This window comes from Thalassophryne amazonica, chromosome 8 (genome assembly GCF_902500255.1).
Source record: "Thalassophryne amazonica chromosome 8, fThaAma1.1, whole genome shotgun sequence".
Lineage (NCBI taxonomy): Eukaryota > Metazoa > Chordata > Actinopteri > Batrachoidiformes > Batrachoididae > Thalassophryne > Thalassophryne amazonica.
In genome coordinates this window covers 74,819,272-74,835,972 of record NC_047110.1, presented here as the reverse complement: position 1 = coordinate 74,835,972, position 16,701 = coordinate 74,819,272, and the positions used below count along the sequence as shown (strand labels likewise).

At 40.3% G+C, this 16,701-nt stretch overlaps 1 protein-coding gene across 2 annotated transcripts in view; it reads left to right on the top strand.

The window, feature by feature from the left end:
- The window catches only part of mapk8ip2 (mitogen-activated protein kinase 8 interacting protein 2), a 97,056-nt gene that overhangs the window by 44,806 nt on the left and 35,549 nt on the right, over positions 1-16,701 (top strand). For both annotated transcript variants that reach the window (XM_034176670.1, XM_034176669.1), the window contains exon 2: positions 5,367-5,472. In XM_034176670.1, coding sequence (XP_034032561.1) covers positions 5,367-5,472 — 106 coding nt within the window. The remainder of the gene's footprint in view (positions 1-5,366; positions 5,473-16,701) is intronic.

Sequence of the window (16,701 nt, the reverse complement as noted above, 5' to 3'; positions counted from 1 at the left end):
AGTACTTTGGGTTTACGTTAAGTGTTTGTTATGCTGTCGCAAATGCTCCCAAATCAGATGCAAAGCAGACGTAATACAAATGCTTTATTCGTGGCCAATCTGTATGCATTCGCTACAACTTATTTTAGTTCATGACGTGGACGTGATAGGCATGCTATATATCCATTTTACACACTGTCCCAGTCTGCTGCCAAGCCGCAATACCCCGTCAGTTGCGGATATCAGCGGATAATGGCGGATATACAGCACATAGATTGAGTATGTATTGAGTATGTATTGCATATGTAAGGCGGATGTCATCCGCAACCAAAATTTTATGCAGCTCAAAAATCCTGGCAACAGAAAAACGTGTCTCTGCGGATAATTGGGGACGTGTGCGGATGTCGGCAACTCATACATGCATGTTTCATGGATATTGCGGATGTTTAGCAAATATAAACCAAGTTTGTGCACAATTCATACGCAAATCTTCCTAAATGCCAGTGGGACCGGGCCTTTAGACTTTGGATTATCATGCAGTGATTGGTCTTCTTCTCTTAGGTGTATGGAAAGAAATAATTTATTGTTAACTTCAGGACAGGTATCTTGTATAATGATCTCGCACATCAACACATTTAGCTCCACTTTAAATCAATGCATCACATTTATAGACCTACAAAACAATTTAGTCAGGATATTTGAATTGTATGTTTCTTCTTAATATTAATATCAATATATGTGAGTGTTAAAAAATAGTGGATTTTGAGTAGCGATGAATGGGTTTAAGGCTTCTTCATGAATTTTGATTGTTTTCCCCAAATCTGACTGTGTGCTGTTGGAAACTGTGAGGACACAGCATTAAATAACATGACATAATAGCATCAAGGTCACCCTCTACAATTTGTGCACTGCTTTAATTTTCCACAACCGGAAAATTTGCGATTACACTTCAGTATCAGGAGCAAATTCAATGCCAGCACCAACAGTTTAATCACATTTTGTGCTGTCCATCTTATCAGAACTTTTAATAATGTTTACACTGGATTGCTTTTCCTCTCTTAGGTTCTGATTTGAACTTTCAAGTCCTTGATTATTTTAAACATACTGCTGCATAAATGTTAGTATTTGGACACTGATTTAAGACTTTAATTGCGCTCAGTAAATTTTTTTTCTCATTTGATAATAGAAAAAGCATCATACATAAATCTGATTGCATGAGTTAACAAAGGCATTTTAGATTGTCCCCTGAAGCAAACCTAGAAGCTGCATTTTTTGTCATTAAGAGGCAGATCCTTTGCACCCTATATGAATGTGTGATGCAAGCATACATCCACAAGTAATATGTGAAGTGTCCCTTTTTTAAGCAAAGCTGTAATGCAGTATTTCCTTCCTCATGCTGCAAGCCAGCTCCTATAGAGCTGAGACCCTGCTGAATCTAATGAGCCAAAGATGACATAGGGCCTAATCACGAAAACGTGGAAGAGTACGGCTCAGTGCACACACTTCCCCACTGTAGTGTGCTGATGCTATGAACAGAAGGTTAGAAGCTGCTTGTAACTCATTTTCAACTCTATGTCTGGAGCAGACACACTTATGAGTGCAAATGTAGTGACATAATTCAAAATGTTGGCATTTAATTTTGAGGCTTAATGTTTGGCTTAGTGGTTAGCACTGTTGCCTCACAGCGAGAAGGTCATGGGTTCAATTCCTGCCTGTGGCCTTTCTGTGTGGAGTTTGCATGTTCTCCCCATGTTTGTGTGAGTTTCCTCCGGGTGCTCCGGTTTCCTCCCACATCCAAAGACATGCAGATTAGGTGGATTGGAATCTTTAAATTGTCTGTAGGTGTGTGTGACTGTGTTTGTTTGTCTGTTTGTGGCCCTGTGACAGACTGGTGTCCTGTCCTGGGTGTACCCTGCCTCGCTCTCTATGACTGCAGGGATAGGCTCCAGCCCCCCGCGACCCTCAATTGGACTAAGTGGTTGAAGATATGTGTGTGTGTGTGTGTGTGTTTTGCTGATATTATTTAGCATTACTGAAGCAGGAATGGTGGCCAAGTGGTTAGTGTGCTTGGTTTCAGTGCGGAAGGTTCCTGGTTCAAATCCTACCCTTGCCACATATCTCTATGTAATTGCATCAGGAAGGGCTTCTGGCAACTCAACATGCAGAGCTACCCTGGATCTGCTCTGATGACCCTGAGTGCAAATGAGGGAGCAGCTGCAGAGAGATTTAGCTTTACTGAGATACATCTCAGTAATTCTAAATTCTAAATAATTATAAACCTTTGGTAAAAAAGACCTTAGACCTTACTTGTGTGAAGCCTTGTTGTGATTTGGTGCTATATAAATGAAAATAAATTGAAAAAAAAATTGAAATCTCAATGTCAGGGAGCAGAAGATGAGACTAATTCCTGCAGTTTGACGCTCTGCAGGATTTATGTGTCAAAGCAATGAAACCACTGCAACCTGGAAGATGTAAGCCTCAATTAAAATCATACCTACACCTTTCATGTTATTGTTTTTGTCATGAGGTGCTTTCCTTGCTGATATCTGTGTTGGTACTTGCACAGCTGATTGACAAAAAAGTTAAGCACAGCCTTATTACGTCCGCCAAAGAAATAAAATAATCAGCGTTTATTAATTTTTATTTATGTTTATTTATGAAGAAACACAAACAGTATGGCACTCTATGGTAAATCTGCATGGAGTAGACAGTTCTCAAAACTGAGTGATTGCAAGAAGGAGAAGAGTGAGGAAAGCCACCAAGTCTCCCAGACAACCCAGAAGAAGTTATAGGCTTCTCTGGCTGTGACTGGAGAAACTGTGCATAGTGTATGTTTTGCATTTTGTATCCCCAGTTATACAGCTTCATGATGAAGTGGTACAGAGGAGGATTTTATTAAAAAGAAAACCTGAAAGTTCAACTACAATTTGCCAGAATGTACATCTGGGTTGCAAACCTAGATTTGATGTTTTGGTTAAAGAGAATCATTCTCTGCTCCAAATTTGGAAAGGAAAAAAAAAAAAAAAAAAAAAAATTCAAGGTAAAAGTCCTGTTTGAAGTGGCTTTTCATAAGCAACAATATAATACAAAATAGAGGTCAATAGGGCTTTTCAATGTTAAAATCAAATATCAACTAAATCCACAATATGGATCAGATGTGGATCAAACTTAGTCCATTCGTTGAGAGTGCTGGTTTGCACCTCATTGTAACAAATGAGAGTGATTAAGATATAATATAAAATATACATTAAATTGTGTTTTCAGTGTTAAATTTAAATGGCCACAAAATCTGAAATCCGGATCAGATCTGGATCAAACTTTGTCAGCCGATAAAGGATACCATCCTATACAGTGCTCTCAAATATGAAAGAAATTCAGTCTTTTTTGGCAGTTATGAATTTTTTAGAATTCGTTCAGTGTTAAGGGCTCCTTCACACATAGTGGCAATTTGGTCCATTTGCGCATAAAGTGTGCATGAAGCAGGAATCGTGTAAAATCACAGCTGCCTCGTACACCTGTTGCTACAACTATTTGCGCACACCAGCAGCTGAAAGACAAAGTGTGCGCTGTGAGAGCCCATTGAACCCTCTCGTGGCAGGTGTCAGCCAAATTCCAGGTGACACGCACGAACATCTAACACCGCTCGGTTGGCACTTAGAAAATGTGTGGCCATTTGTACTATTAACACGAAAACAGTCAGCAGACGATCACTGTCGAGGTGGATGTGAAATTTGTCTAAGTGCCCCACGAGTGTGGCTTTGCAAACACACACACTGACACGTTGGTGTGTGCGCTGAACTGACAGGAGGTGTGGCTGTCGACAGAAGCAGCTGTGGGGAGCGTTGGATCTGGACGTCCCAGCTGGACAACATGTACTGTGTTTGGACAGAATGAACTAATAACTGTCCGCTGTGACGCACGTGTGTCTGCTTGCTGTCCTTACGTGGACATAAATAAAAATGTATATTGCTGTGGCGACGGGCTGCAACGAGCGCACGCACAGCGTGGGCATGGACAGGCTGCTACCAGGTTTAAACGGACATCAGATCAGAACACAAAGTGGGCAATCTGACTGTCACACCACCCATGTGAGCTCTGTTCCACATGATGTGGTGTCAGTCATGCGGTCCAGCATCCACAAGACACACGTGTTGGCCACAACACGCGTGCAGCCGGCTGGACACACTGGACCAGTAGATGACATGAGAAGAGTGAACTGCTTCATCATTCATGTCATTTCATGACTGTATGTCTGTGACCATTGGTCATCTACAGAGAAACAGACGGATCACATTTGTATTGCCCGCTTGATAAATGTGGTGTTTTTATATGGTGAGTGGTTTTATTATTTTTTTTTTTAATATGTCCATGTCCTTCCTGATATGAGGCAGTTTCCCACAGCTTTCACAGGATGGTAGAGTTTCTGACTGGCAATCACAGCTTTTGGCGCCGGTTTGATTCCCGTGGGTGGCATGTAATTTTTTTTTTTTTCCACAGCATCTACGCGATGTGTAACCACATTGTGCAGCTGCTGTGAAAAGCTGTTGTAAAAAGCTGCTGTATTCCCGTGTACACAAAAGCGCTGCAGCATGTATTTTTCAATTTTTTAATTTATTTTTTCTTCACAGCAGCTGTGCGATGTGTAACCACATCGTGCAGCTGGTGGCACTGTGTTCCCGCATGCAGGACCATCGCATCAGCATCGTGCACGCCTACCCGTCAGCGCGATGTTTTGTGGTTCGCTCATACAAGCTGCTCCGACGGGTGTTGCCCTGAGTTGTACATATTCGCATTATGTGTGAAAGAGCCCTAAAGGATAAGGATTTTTCCAATTTTCCATGATTTTTCTTGACTTTGACCTTTTTACCTATGACCTTGAAAATTTAATCAATTTCAATTTTCAATCAATCAATCAATCAATCCTCTGTAAAACTTTCATAAGGATATATGAAAAACTGTAGGTCACAGGCTGTTCACAAACAAACAAACAAACAAACAAACATTGAAGTTACTGCAGAATTTCATTGGCGGAGGAAATAATAATCCTTTCTACTGGGCCGTGTGGCAGTATGACCATGTTGCTTGAGCTTTAAAATATAACTGCTGTGATTTTATATATTTCTAGGAGTAAATGTCTATCTCACACTGACCACACCTGCTCCTAAATTTCCATCATCCATCCTGCAGGTGGCTGAGGCACCTAAAGGATATTACATGAGCAAAAAAATATATATATTTGAATGAGATTGTCCTTACTGTATACCCTTTTATTTTGATGAGTTAAGGTGTAGGAGTAGTATCACAAAAAGTCAAAAGAGCGATTTTATTTTAAGAAGGAAACTGCTGTGTGGGTATACATTAACTACTCTCTCTTGATGTATTTGCAGGCCAGCCCATGATATCAGTCTGGAGGAGTTTGATGATGAAGATCTTTCTGAAATCACAGACGACTGTGGAATTGGACTCAATTATGACTCTGATCCGTATGAGAAGGTCAGGATCTGTCTTGTCCAACTTATGTTTCTTTGCGTTAATACTTGACAGTTACTTGCACTCTTGTATGCACTGTGTCTTGAATATGCGATTACACATCATCACGATAACAGATTTATGTACCCATGCCTGCGTATATGGCCTACATGTATGATGTGATCTGGAACATGTGCTTGTTTTGGGCATGATTATGTTTGCAGTATATGAATAAAACACCACTGAAGACCACATTATTACAGTCAGATACACACAATTAAGGATAATTAATAGTTAATTAATTTGTAATTAATTAATTCTTGCATGTTCAGCAGTATGCTCACCTATATAATGTCTTATGACAGACAGTTTTACATTTTCCCTGCTCCAAAAGGACTTTTACTGTATCAGATGGAAAACCATTGCAGACGTGCAGCCCATAGTGTACAAAGAGGCTCTAGGGTGGGGCTACAGCCTGGTGGTCATGGGCCAAGGTTGTGGTAGATAGATGCCACTTATCATTTAAACTGTTTTCAGTGTCAGATCTTCACATTTTCTGACTGATTCAGTCCTATAGTGCCATCAGTTTCTACTGCTCCCAAAATATATTACTTATGCCCTGCAATAGGTTCAACTGAATGAGTTCAAACCACTCATCTAAGATGAGGTATGTCCCAATAATTCTTCTTTGTTCCTGAGCCAAGTCATTTAATATTTAATATTTGCCAATATCGAGTCCTGATCCATTGTATTAGCAACACAATATACTTGCACATGACACACTGCGGGCAGGGTAAAGGGGGTGGAGAAAGGTGGCGGGAGTGATTTGTGACAAAAGGGTGTCTGCAAGAGTGAAATGGAAAGTTTGTAAGACCATAGTGAGACCAGCTACAGTGTACACCTTAGAGGTGGTGGCGCTAACAAAAAAAGACAGCAGGCAGAGCTGAAGATGCTGTGATTTTCTTTGGGAGTGACTCAAATGGACAGGATTAGGAATGAACATAACAGAGGGAAAGCGCAGGTAGGACAGCTTGTAGACAAAATCAGAGAGGCAAGATTGAGATGGTTTACACATGTACAGAGGAGAGACCCAGGGTGTATATAGGGAGAAGGATGGTGAGGATGGAGCCACCAGGCAGGAGGAGAAGAGCGAGGCCGAAGAGGAGGTTTATGGATGTGCTGAGGGAGGACATGCAGGTGTTTGATGTGACAGAAGATGATGCAGATGACAGGGTGAGATGGAGACAGATGATCTGCTGTGGCGACCCCAAACAACCGCAAGAGGAAGAAGAAAGATGCACTATGAGGAAAAACTGGCTTCAGCCCAAGCTGCTCCTTAATGTTTTTATTATTTTACCTATTTAAAATAACAAACTAACAAATGAAAATTGTTATATGGTTGTTATCAGTTCCATTTAGTGTAGCACTAAAAGATCATCTGACCCACTGTAGACATCAAACATACCATATGCATGCAAACAGGTTCATTAATAAACGCTTTCCTGGCAGCATGTGCAAAACAAATCTATGCAGCACTTCCAACCAACATCCAATTAAAATGTGCCGTGAAGGATGCAAATAAGCAGCGAGCTCATTAGACGTATCATCCCACATACTCGACCTGCTTTGACTTTCTAATCCTCACTACCAGCACACCCACTCCTTCTGTAAATGTTTTATGCTTGTGGCGAGGAGCCACGGCTGCAGCAGAGGGCGGTTTGCTGCTATGCAGAGACGACTTCCTCTCTCAGCATGCGCCACAGCTCAGATTCTCTCCTTCCTGCACTCCGTCTCTCTCTCTTGCTGCTGAGGTGGCTAGAGTAGCAGGGATTTGGTTCAGGGAAGGTTGGTTCTGTGAATAAAGCTGATAGCGTAAATTTCTGCTAGACGACGCACAGCATTAATCTGCCAACAAAACATGTTACGGATGCTGATGAAGCCCGTCGTTGTACTCAGGGCTGGACTTCTTTTATGGTCATATAACAAACGTGGATGTGTGCTCTTACCGGTGCGTGCACTAAGAACCCTCATCGTTTTCATGAGGAAATAATCTTGCTGACACATTGTGGAGCGCACACACACACACACACACACACACACACACACACACACACACACACACACACACACACACACACACACACACACACACACACACACACACACACACACACACACACAGGCATTGTCTGAGTGTGCATGTGTCGACATCAGAAAGAATCTCCAGTGTGTGACATGCATTTTTTTTTGTTTGATTATGCATGTGGCAGTTCACTGGACGACAGTTTGTCCGATCGCCCCTCCTCCAATGTGTGGAAGGCGAAAGAGGCTTTTAGTTTTATATTGATTTGATTGAGTCATATCGGACAGCGAGTCTTTGATGTTTAAGAACAGCCAATCTAGACAATGAGATTATCCTCCACCCCAATCCTCAACTCCTCTTAATTCTTACTTATTTCTAAGTTGAAATTGTCATAACTCCATACTTAACCTTCACAAGAGGAAATCACAGATGCATATAAGCAGTGGTGGGCACAGCTAACCAAAAAGTTAGCTTCGATAACTGATAATCAGCTAACTGAAAAGTTATCTTTTTAAAGCTAAACCGATAAACTGCCTAAAAACTTATCGGAAGCTACAGATAACTGATAGCTTTAAATTTTGCTTCCCATAAGCTCTCAGGTAGTAAGAAGCTGATTTTGAGTTTAAACACCACCAAAGCTTCTGATAGAACCAACGGCAATCATAAACCCAAACAGCCAATGAGCCAGCGCTTCTGTCTTTGTGCGCTCTGCCCCCTGCTGTAGGAAAGCATCATTTACCTTTATAGGATACAGTGGTCCCGCGATGAGGCAGAGGTCTTGAAATGGAAAGCAGGTTTGAGTTATGGTTTTCCTTTAAAAATAAAATTATTCCAGATAGAATAACTACATTAATGTAAACTCTTAATGTACAAAGTGATATATAACACGTTAATTTTAAAATAATGCACTAATTCTGAAGATTTGAACATTAACACACAGATGCCCAGAGGGGATTATGGGTAACTAAGCCTCCGCTCATACTGATTTGTTGATTCATTCATTCTGTGTAAAAAAAAAAAGAAAAAAAAAAAAAGAAATTTTCAAAAGCCCGCTAGACAGCGCCTAAGCGCATGCGTGATGATTTCACAACTCTATCCAGTTAGGGAGACAAGGTTTCTTTCAATAACTGTCAAAAAACTTTCTCGTGTGTGGTTGGAATTGTGTGGCGATAGGAATCGCCTTTTGAATGCTCGAATAATGATGTCAGTCACACAAAGAAATCAAATAATAGTGGAAACATGTTCGGTGTGGTGTCATAACGCATCAATCAGTCACTCTGTGAGGCGTCATAACATCCGATCGGTTAGCGGCTCGGTGCGGTATTATAACAGATCAATCAGTCGCTCCGTGAGGCATCATAACATCAACCCTGATTCACATGGCAAAATAATTAGGCCGATATCGGACCCGATCTTCCCCTTCCGACAAGCTTAAGGACGCCCCGACAATCGTGATGATGCTAAATATAATCTTATCAGATATTCCTGCCGTGTGTGGTGTGTTAAGAAGGAGGTGAGGAGCTAAATGTGACATGCAGCCAATCAGAAAGCGAGGTGTTTGACCTGGGAATGTTCATGTGTGAAATCTGTTTGTGTATGTTGTTTTTACCATGTGGTTGACACCACACACTGTACAACTAAACCTGTCTATGATCAGATAACTATGATCTAACTAAGATAACTAAGATCTATGATTTGTTTTTATCTCCATGTGTGGGGTCTCTCAGGTTTTGGAAACCTAAAGATAATTTTAAAATCCTGCGGTCAAAAACACTGTGATATAACAGGTTGCCAGTAGATGGCAGTGTTCTATGCATTTTGACGCTGGTTATATCACACAGCCTGAATCACAATTTCGGCTTTTGGAAAAGCAATCTGGGCTTCTTCTGGCATTTTTAAATAAAACAAACACAATAACAAAGTCTATAAACCCAGAGAATATATTCACAAGAGTTTTAGGCACAGTATACAAAGAGTTTAATGCTGTTGTTCGTGTGGAGCCTGATCAGAGCGTCTCAAATACATTTCTCCTGTTGTGAACTTTTACCCATAATGCACTGCGCACACACCATGTCCACACCAAAACCTTCAAAATTAGTGCATTACTTTAAAACTAAAACATATATCTGATATTTTCACTTTCTAAAACCTCAGACGTGATGTTAATTTAAATAACTTGTCTGAAATTAGTTTGGTTAAAATTCTAACCATAAGTTAAAACTCTATGCCTCTGGATGACTTGGGTGATATTGCTAGCGTATCAGTATGGGATCAAAAGAAATTAGTTTTTTTTTTATTTTCTATGACCAGTTCTCTTTTGCCTGCAGAGTATAGAGCGGTTTGTTCTCGAACGGGCTTATCTCTGTTTCTAGAGGATAGAACTGTGCATCGACTACAAAAAACTACGTCTGCAAAAATGTTAGCGGTCTAAAAATTATTGGACCAAAACTTATCAGAAGACGATTGGTCCGGTGATGGTTTTCAAAGTTATCTGAAAAGCTAATCTGATAATGAAAACATTATCTTTGATAATTAGAGGATTAGCGGAACTGTGCCCACCACTGTATATAAGCATCACAAAAACAGACACACACACACAATGTACTGAATAACCTTATTCTATCACCAGATGACATAACACAGGCAATTAAAGATATTTCATTTTATATTTTTCATTACATTTTTATTTTGATATTTTTTATCAGAGTTCTCCATGAATTGATGGAGAACTCTCATTAAATTGGTGTAGCTATTGTAGACTTCATAGCTTAAAAACGTAGAAAATGAAGACTTTTAAAAGCCTTGATATTATTAGAGTTCAGAATGCTTTTGATGTATTGTGATAATCCTATAAGAGAAGCGTAAAAATACATTAATAGTTTCCAAATTTGCTTTTGTGAATTCAAAAAATTTCAAGTTTCAGTAACTCACTATTTGATAAGTGATAGGACGTGATAAGAAAGTCGGGTCTTGGATCAGGTCATGTTCAACACGTTTACCTAGCTGCCTTCTCAGGGAGCAGCCAGGAAATGCTGAGAAAAAGGCGAGTTTCTTATTGTTTTGAGGATATGTAGGCATGATGGAAACAAACAGCACATTTTTACATGATAATGAGAACTGCCATAAATACTAGAAGTGGGAATCTCTACAGACATTGTGATTCAACTTGATAACGACTCAGAGGGCTGTGATTCGATTATAAAATGATCCATGATACATCTTTTCCCCCCTATACACAATTTTGTTTTTCTCACTATGTGAATTCTTGGTACTTTTCAAAGGAAAGTATTTTTAATGATCCGCAATGAATTTATTTCCAAATTCATACACTGCTTCCGTCTGATTTGGAGCAGACTGGCAAATGTACTTACTGTAAGTAAAAAAGTAGATTAGTGGCTCAAAAAATGACTCGAATAAAAGTACAAATATAGCTTTACTGAAGGAACACGAAAGGTGCTCGTTAACGGTGGCAGCACTCACGTTCCTACCCCTGCAATTAACTAATACATTTTTGACATTTGTGGATCAATTCAGAATCATCCACGCTCACATTGCGATGTATCTAAGAATCAACCCCCCCCCCCCCCCCCACTTAATAATTAGGGGCCAAACAGACAGCACATACCCCTTAGTTGAAGTGCAGTCATGCAAATGCGGTGCAACAGCTGAGGGGGGATAAAGCTGCTAGGATCTGTGGTGTTAGGGCTGAACTCTTTCAGTTAGGTGGAGATGCAGACAAAGAATGCTTGCATCGGGGAGAGAGGTATCATCCTAAAAGGCTGGAAGAAAGGACATGTCCCTTTCTGTAAAGGAAAGGGTGACTGGTTAAATGGCTGGGATACCCAGACTCTAACCAGTGACGATGAGATATCTTTGGAACCAGATCTCTTTGCAGGATTTTTGGGTATCACTGGAATGACTTTTTGTCAAATGAACAGTTGCTTCAGGAGAAGATGGGGAGTACTACTTGCATTTTGAGGAACTGTCAGCAGTGGTGGTGGGCACAGTTCAGCTAATCCGATAGCAGATAATTATCGAAGCTAATGTTTTTGCTATCGGATTAGCTTTTCAGATAAGTTTTAAAGCCATCATCGGACCAATTATCTTCCGATAAATTTAGTTCCGATAATTTTCAGTCCGATAACATTTTTTTTTTTTGCTGGTAAAGTGAGCACCAGTGTATACTTCTAGACCTGTCCTAGAAAATATATGTGAATGAAAAGTACATGTTGTTGTGCTGTTTCTAAATCTGTCACATGAACACACTAAGATGCCTGATATGTCACCTTATTCTTCACATTCTGTCTCTCCAGAGCCCTTATTGAACACCACAAGCACATCCATAATTCAGTAAATGAGTGATGCTGTCTCAGCTGTGGTGCTCCTCAAGGATTTAACATTTTGAATTAGGAGACACATTAATAGATGGAGGCAATTACTCACAGCGTGGTCTTGATAAATGGGGCCTAATCAACGTTGTTGCATATTTCATCATCAAAGAAATCAGGTTTAGGTTTTAAATGCATAAGTATTCTATTGGGCATCAACAAAGCCAACCACAGGGACTTGATTTACACTCTGTCATGTAGAAGTCAGAAGGTAATTTGTATACCGAACTATAAATACCTGACTCAGTCAGTTTGGAATATCATTACTTGATGTCACATTTCTTTCATATCTTTGCCACGGGTTTACGAGTGAGAAAGGAACTAGTGTTGATCTGTAAAAAGTTTAAAAAAGAAATAAATAAAAAGGGTGGCTGGTGTCGTATTAGCCAGCCTTGCCACGTTACCTAATTTCATAAAATTTTACCCCAGTGAAAACTGTTCCAAAAACAGATATTTTAATTGCTGTAAAGCTGTAAGAAAATATTTGATTGGACAAATACACTCTCTTCAATTAAACACTTGCTAATTTATTTATTATTGGTTTGCACCTGTGCTGGACATGCTGCCAGCTGAGAACTAGTTACACTGGCCTACACACACAGAGACAAATAAAAAAGACTTGAATTGATGTCATCATTCGCTGAACCAACTGGGAACGTGTAATTTAGGTCACCATCTACTTGTCAACCTAAGCCTAATGGTTATTGACAGGTGATACAATTTTGAATAATTTGACATTGAAGTGGGTGAATGAGAGGGAGCACATGTGTGGTATGCTGTAGTAGTACAGAATACAACAGGCATCTTCACAAGTGGGTTCTACATTTTCCAAAAGCTGTACAGTGTAGCTGGCATCTCACTATAATGAAGATGTGCAGCATCTCCATCACTTATCAATTAGACATAAAAAGCCCTGCTTTTATCTTTGCTTCATTGTTACAGGACCATGATCAGTTCCACTTAAGTGGTGAGACAGTGCTACAGAGAAGAATTCAATGCATAACTGGCAGTGCTCTTCAGAGAACACAATGCATTGATGACATCACTAAGAGTTAGAGTTAGATGTCAGATGCTATGTTAGATGTGGGACTATGCCAGTGGTTTTGCTTTCATTCAACTTCACCTCCCTGAATTTAAAATTAGTAATACGATCCATGGGCATGTACAGGGTTAGTGGCCAAGTGGTTAAGAATGCTTGTTTCCAGTGCGGAAGATTCCTGGTTCAAACCTTCCTTTGGCCATTCTCCATGTTGTGTAAGGATGGGCATAAAACGAGCACGTAGATGCACCGCAGATCTATTGTGGCAACCCCAACTGAAAACAAGGGAGCAGCTGAAAGGACTTATTAGGATCCATGGGTGTGAAGATAGTAAGGGCTTCAGCAACCAGGGTCAACCTTCATTGGCATACCAAGTTTGGTCAAAATCAGCAAAAGGGCCTGGGAGGAGCAGGCCAATAAGCTTACATTACCTGACCAAATGACTGACTTTGGCAATTCCAGAATCCACTTCCATATATGTGCCACATTTGTCAATAACCTTGACACAAATGAATGACCTTTGTTAAATTTGATCTTGGCAAGGAAATTACAGAACCTACCAACAAATATGTAGAAAGTTTGGTACAAATTGGCCTGAAAACCTGAACTTTTTACTTTTGATCCCAAGGACCCCATGGTCCCAGTGGTAAATTTGATCTAACCTGGGAAATTCTGGCACCCACCACCATGTGCCAAGTTTGGTTGACATCGGAATGTGAAAACTGACCTTTGAATCCAATGACCTTGACCTTTGACAAATCTCTTTAAGGGTTATTCTGGAGTTGACTTTCATCCACATGGCAAGTTTGGTGGAAATTGGTCAAATGACCTGGCAGAAGAAGGGGAACAAACACACAGACAAATAAATGTTGATTTAAGTTTGATTAAAAGTACTAGATGTGTTTCTGAGATTTAAAGCCTGCTTAGGCACTGAGGAGGGACAGTCATGTCCTTGCCCTTGGAACTGGAAAAAAAAAGGGATCATCTGTCTCCAAAACACAACTTTAATTTTGACTCATGCCTTTTTCTTTAGGCTTATCTGATGATCTATTAAGTTGTTTTGCAAAAGGATGTCTCTTGATTTTTCTCTCAGGCATCCCCACGGCATTCTGATGGATGATCTCTGGAATTTTACACAAGTACAAACAGTTGTACATCCCATGGTGCCAGTGATTTTAATGCATCAGTTGTATTGAGTCTTCATAGTAGACATGAAACGGGAATCAATAACGTGTATATTGAAAAAAATATGACCCGTGGTGATAATCTTCAAGGGCTTCATCAGTTTTCGAAGGAAATTAGAAGCTATCTGTGTGTGTACTGTGGAGAGCAGATTGTTGATTTCTGTTGCTAGTGATAAATGCTGCAGGCATCAGCAGTATTGCATGAGGTGGATGGTTGAGAGGATTTGATTCCTCTATTAAAAGAGTGTAGCAAGAGGCAGCAAAACTGCTGCACTGTTCAAAGTGCAAAATGCATACAATGATCCTTGTGTTTGCATTGTCAACTTTAAAGTGGAGAAAATAATATTTCAGGCAAGTTATTCTTGCCTATTTTTATTGTACCATGTATGACATACTGAAGCGAGTAAAGGTTATGCTCATGAAATGACACAATACTGCACTACCTTACTGTAGATGCGAGGGCCTTATATGTAGCTTTGATAACAGTTAATCAGCTAACTGAAAAGTTATCTTTTATAAAGCTAAACCGATACCCCCCCAAATTATCCGAAACTACAACTAACTGATAACTTTCGAAATTGAGTTTTAACACCATGATCACAGACCCAATGAATCACCATGTTTGTCTTTGTGCCCCCTGCTGGAAGCTCCTGTTTACTACATATTTTACCCTACCATAGCAAAAGGAGCCTGACTACCAGGTTGTCTGTCTGTCTCACACACACACACACACACACACACACACACACACACACACACACACACACACACACACACACACACACACACACACACACACACACACACACACACACACACACACACACACACACACACGTAATTATTATAAATCAACTTATTCTGGATAGAATAACTACATTAATGACAGTTATGTCATTTGTACAATGTTAAAATATAACACATATCTTTTAATTTTAAATAATGCACTAATTTTGAAGTTTTGTAACAAACACACAGATGCCAAAGGGATTATGGGTAAAATGAGCCTCCGCTAACAGTGATTGGTTAACTCATTCATTCTATGTAAAAACAAACAAATTAATGTGACGTGTGTGTTAGTTTACATATAAATGTGATTCTGTAAAATATGCCATTTTTCCATATGTTAAAAAAAAAAAAAAAGCCATTTGCAAAAGCCAAAGTCAAGCTGTGATTAGACAACCGTCTGATATAGCCAGGGTCAAAATGCATAGAACACTGACATCTACTGGTGCCCAGACGCTCAGACCCTAACCCATAATCCTTTGCACACCAGAGAGTTTCTGCGGTTTAAACAGCACAGAGAGAAAACACATGATGACAATTGTAAATGAACATTATACAACCAAAATGTATATTTTTATTTCTTTTCATCAGCTGCAGCAACTGTGGCGCACAGAGGATTATGGAATATCTCAATACTAAAATACCCTCGGTCATATAAGCATGTACCTTTTAACGGCATCTGCGGGATGGTGTGTGTGTGCATATACATTAGCTTTTGAAAAGGCCGGAAGTTACCTTTGACTGTGTGTGATGCACGTGCACGCTGACGTCCGCGAGATATCTTGTAAATCACTCCAGAGGTATTATCAGGTTACAAAAACAGACTTTCCAGTTTTAGAAGTGTTTGTTTCTCATGAGGGCAGCATGGTGGCTTAGTGGTTAGCACTGTTGCCTCACAGCGAGAAGGTCGTGGGTTCAATTCCCATGGCCTTTCTGTGTGGAGTTTGCATGTTCTCCCCGTGTTTGCGTGGGTTTCCTCCGGGTGCTCCGGTTTACTCCCACATCCAAAGACATGCGGGTTAGGTGGATTGTAATCTTTAAAATTGTCCTTAGGTGGGTGTGTCTGTGTTTGTTTGTGGCCCTGCGACAGACTGGCGTCCTGTCCTGGGTGTACCCTGCCTCTCGCCCTATGACTGCTGGGATAGGCTCCAGCCCCCCGCGACCCTTATTTGGACTAAGCGGTAGAAGATGAATGAATGAATGAATGTTTCTCATGAGATGTTACATAATATATGAGAAACATGTTAGATTTACACACAAACGCACCGGTTTCAGAGTGGAGCAGATTCCACCATGTTGGATTAGCAACCAGAGAGAGACCAGCCAGTGACGTCACGGTGCCTTTCTACTCTGATTGGCTATCACAGTGTGTGTGTCCCCCACGATCCCCCCCCCCCCCCCACAAAAAAAAAGCAGATTTGCATGATTCATGTTGTCAGCCATGAGCATAACAATAGGAAACAGAATGTGACCTTTTGACCTCTTAAAATAGGTCAAGGTCATCCATCTCTCAAGTTGTCCAAGGTCTGTGTCCAAAAAATGCACCCTGTGAATCTGAAGACCCTGACAGTAATAGGACTGGACTTATGCCAAGCACAGACAGATGACAGATGGATGGATGGATGGATGCAAAGCCTTCGCAATACCCAATGGCCATTTTTTGGCCTTGGGTAAAAATGAAAAGATGCTGCAAAAAACAAAAAAAACAACAAAACAAAACAAAAAAAAATTAAATCCATCTGACTAGCAAGTCATGTTTTAGCCGTCGACAAG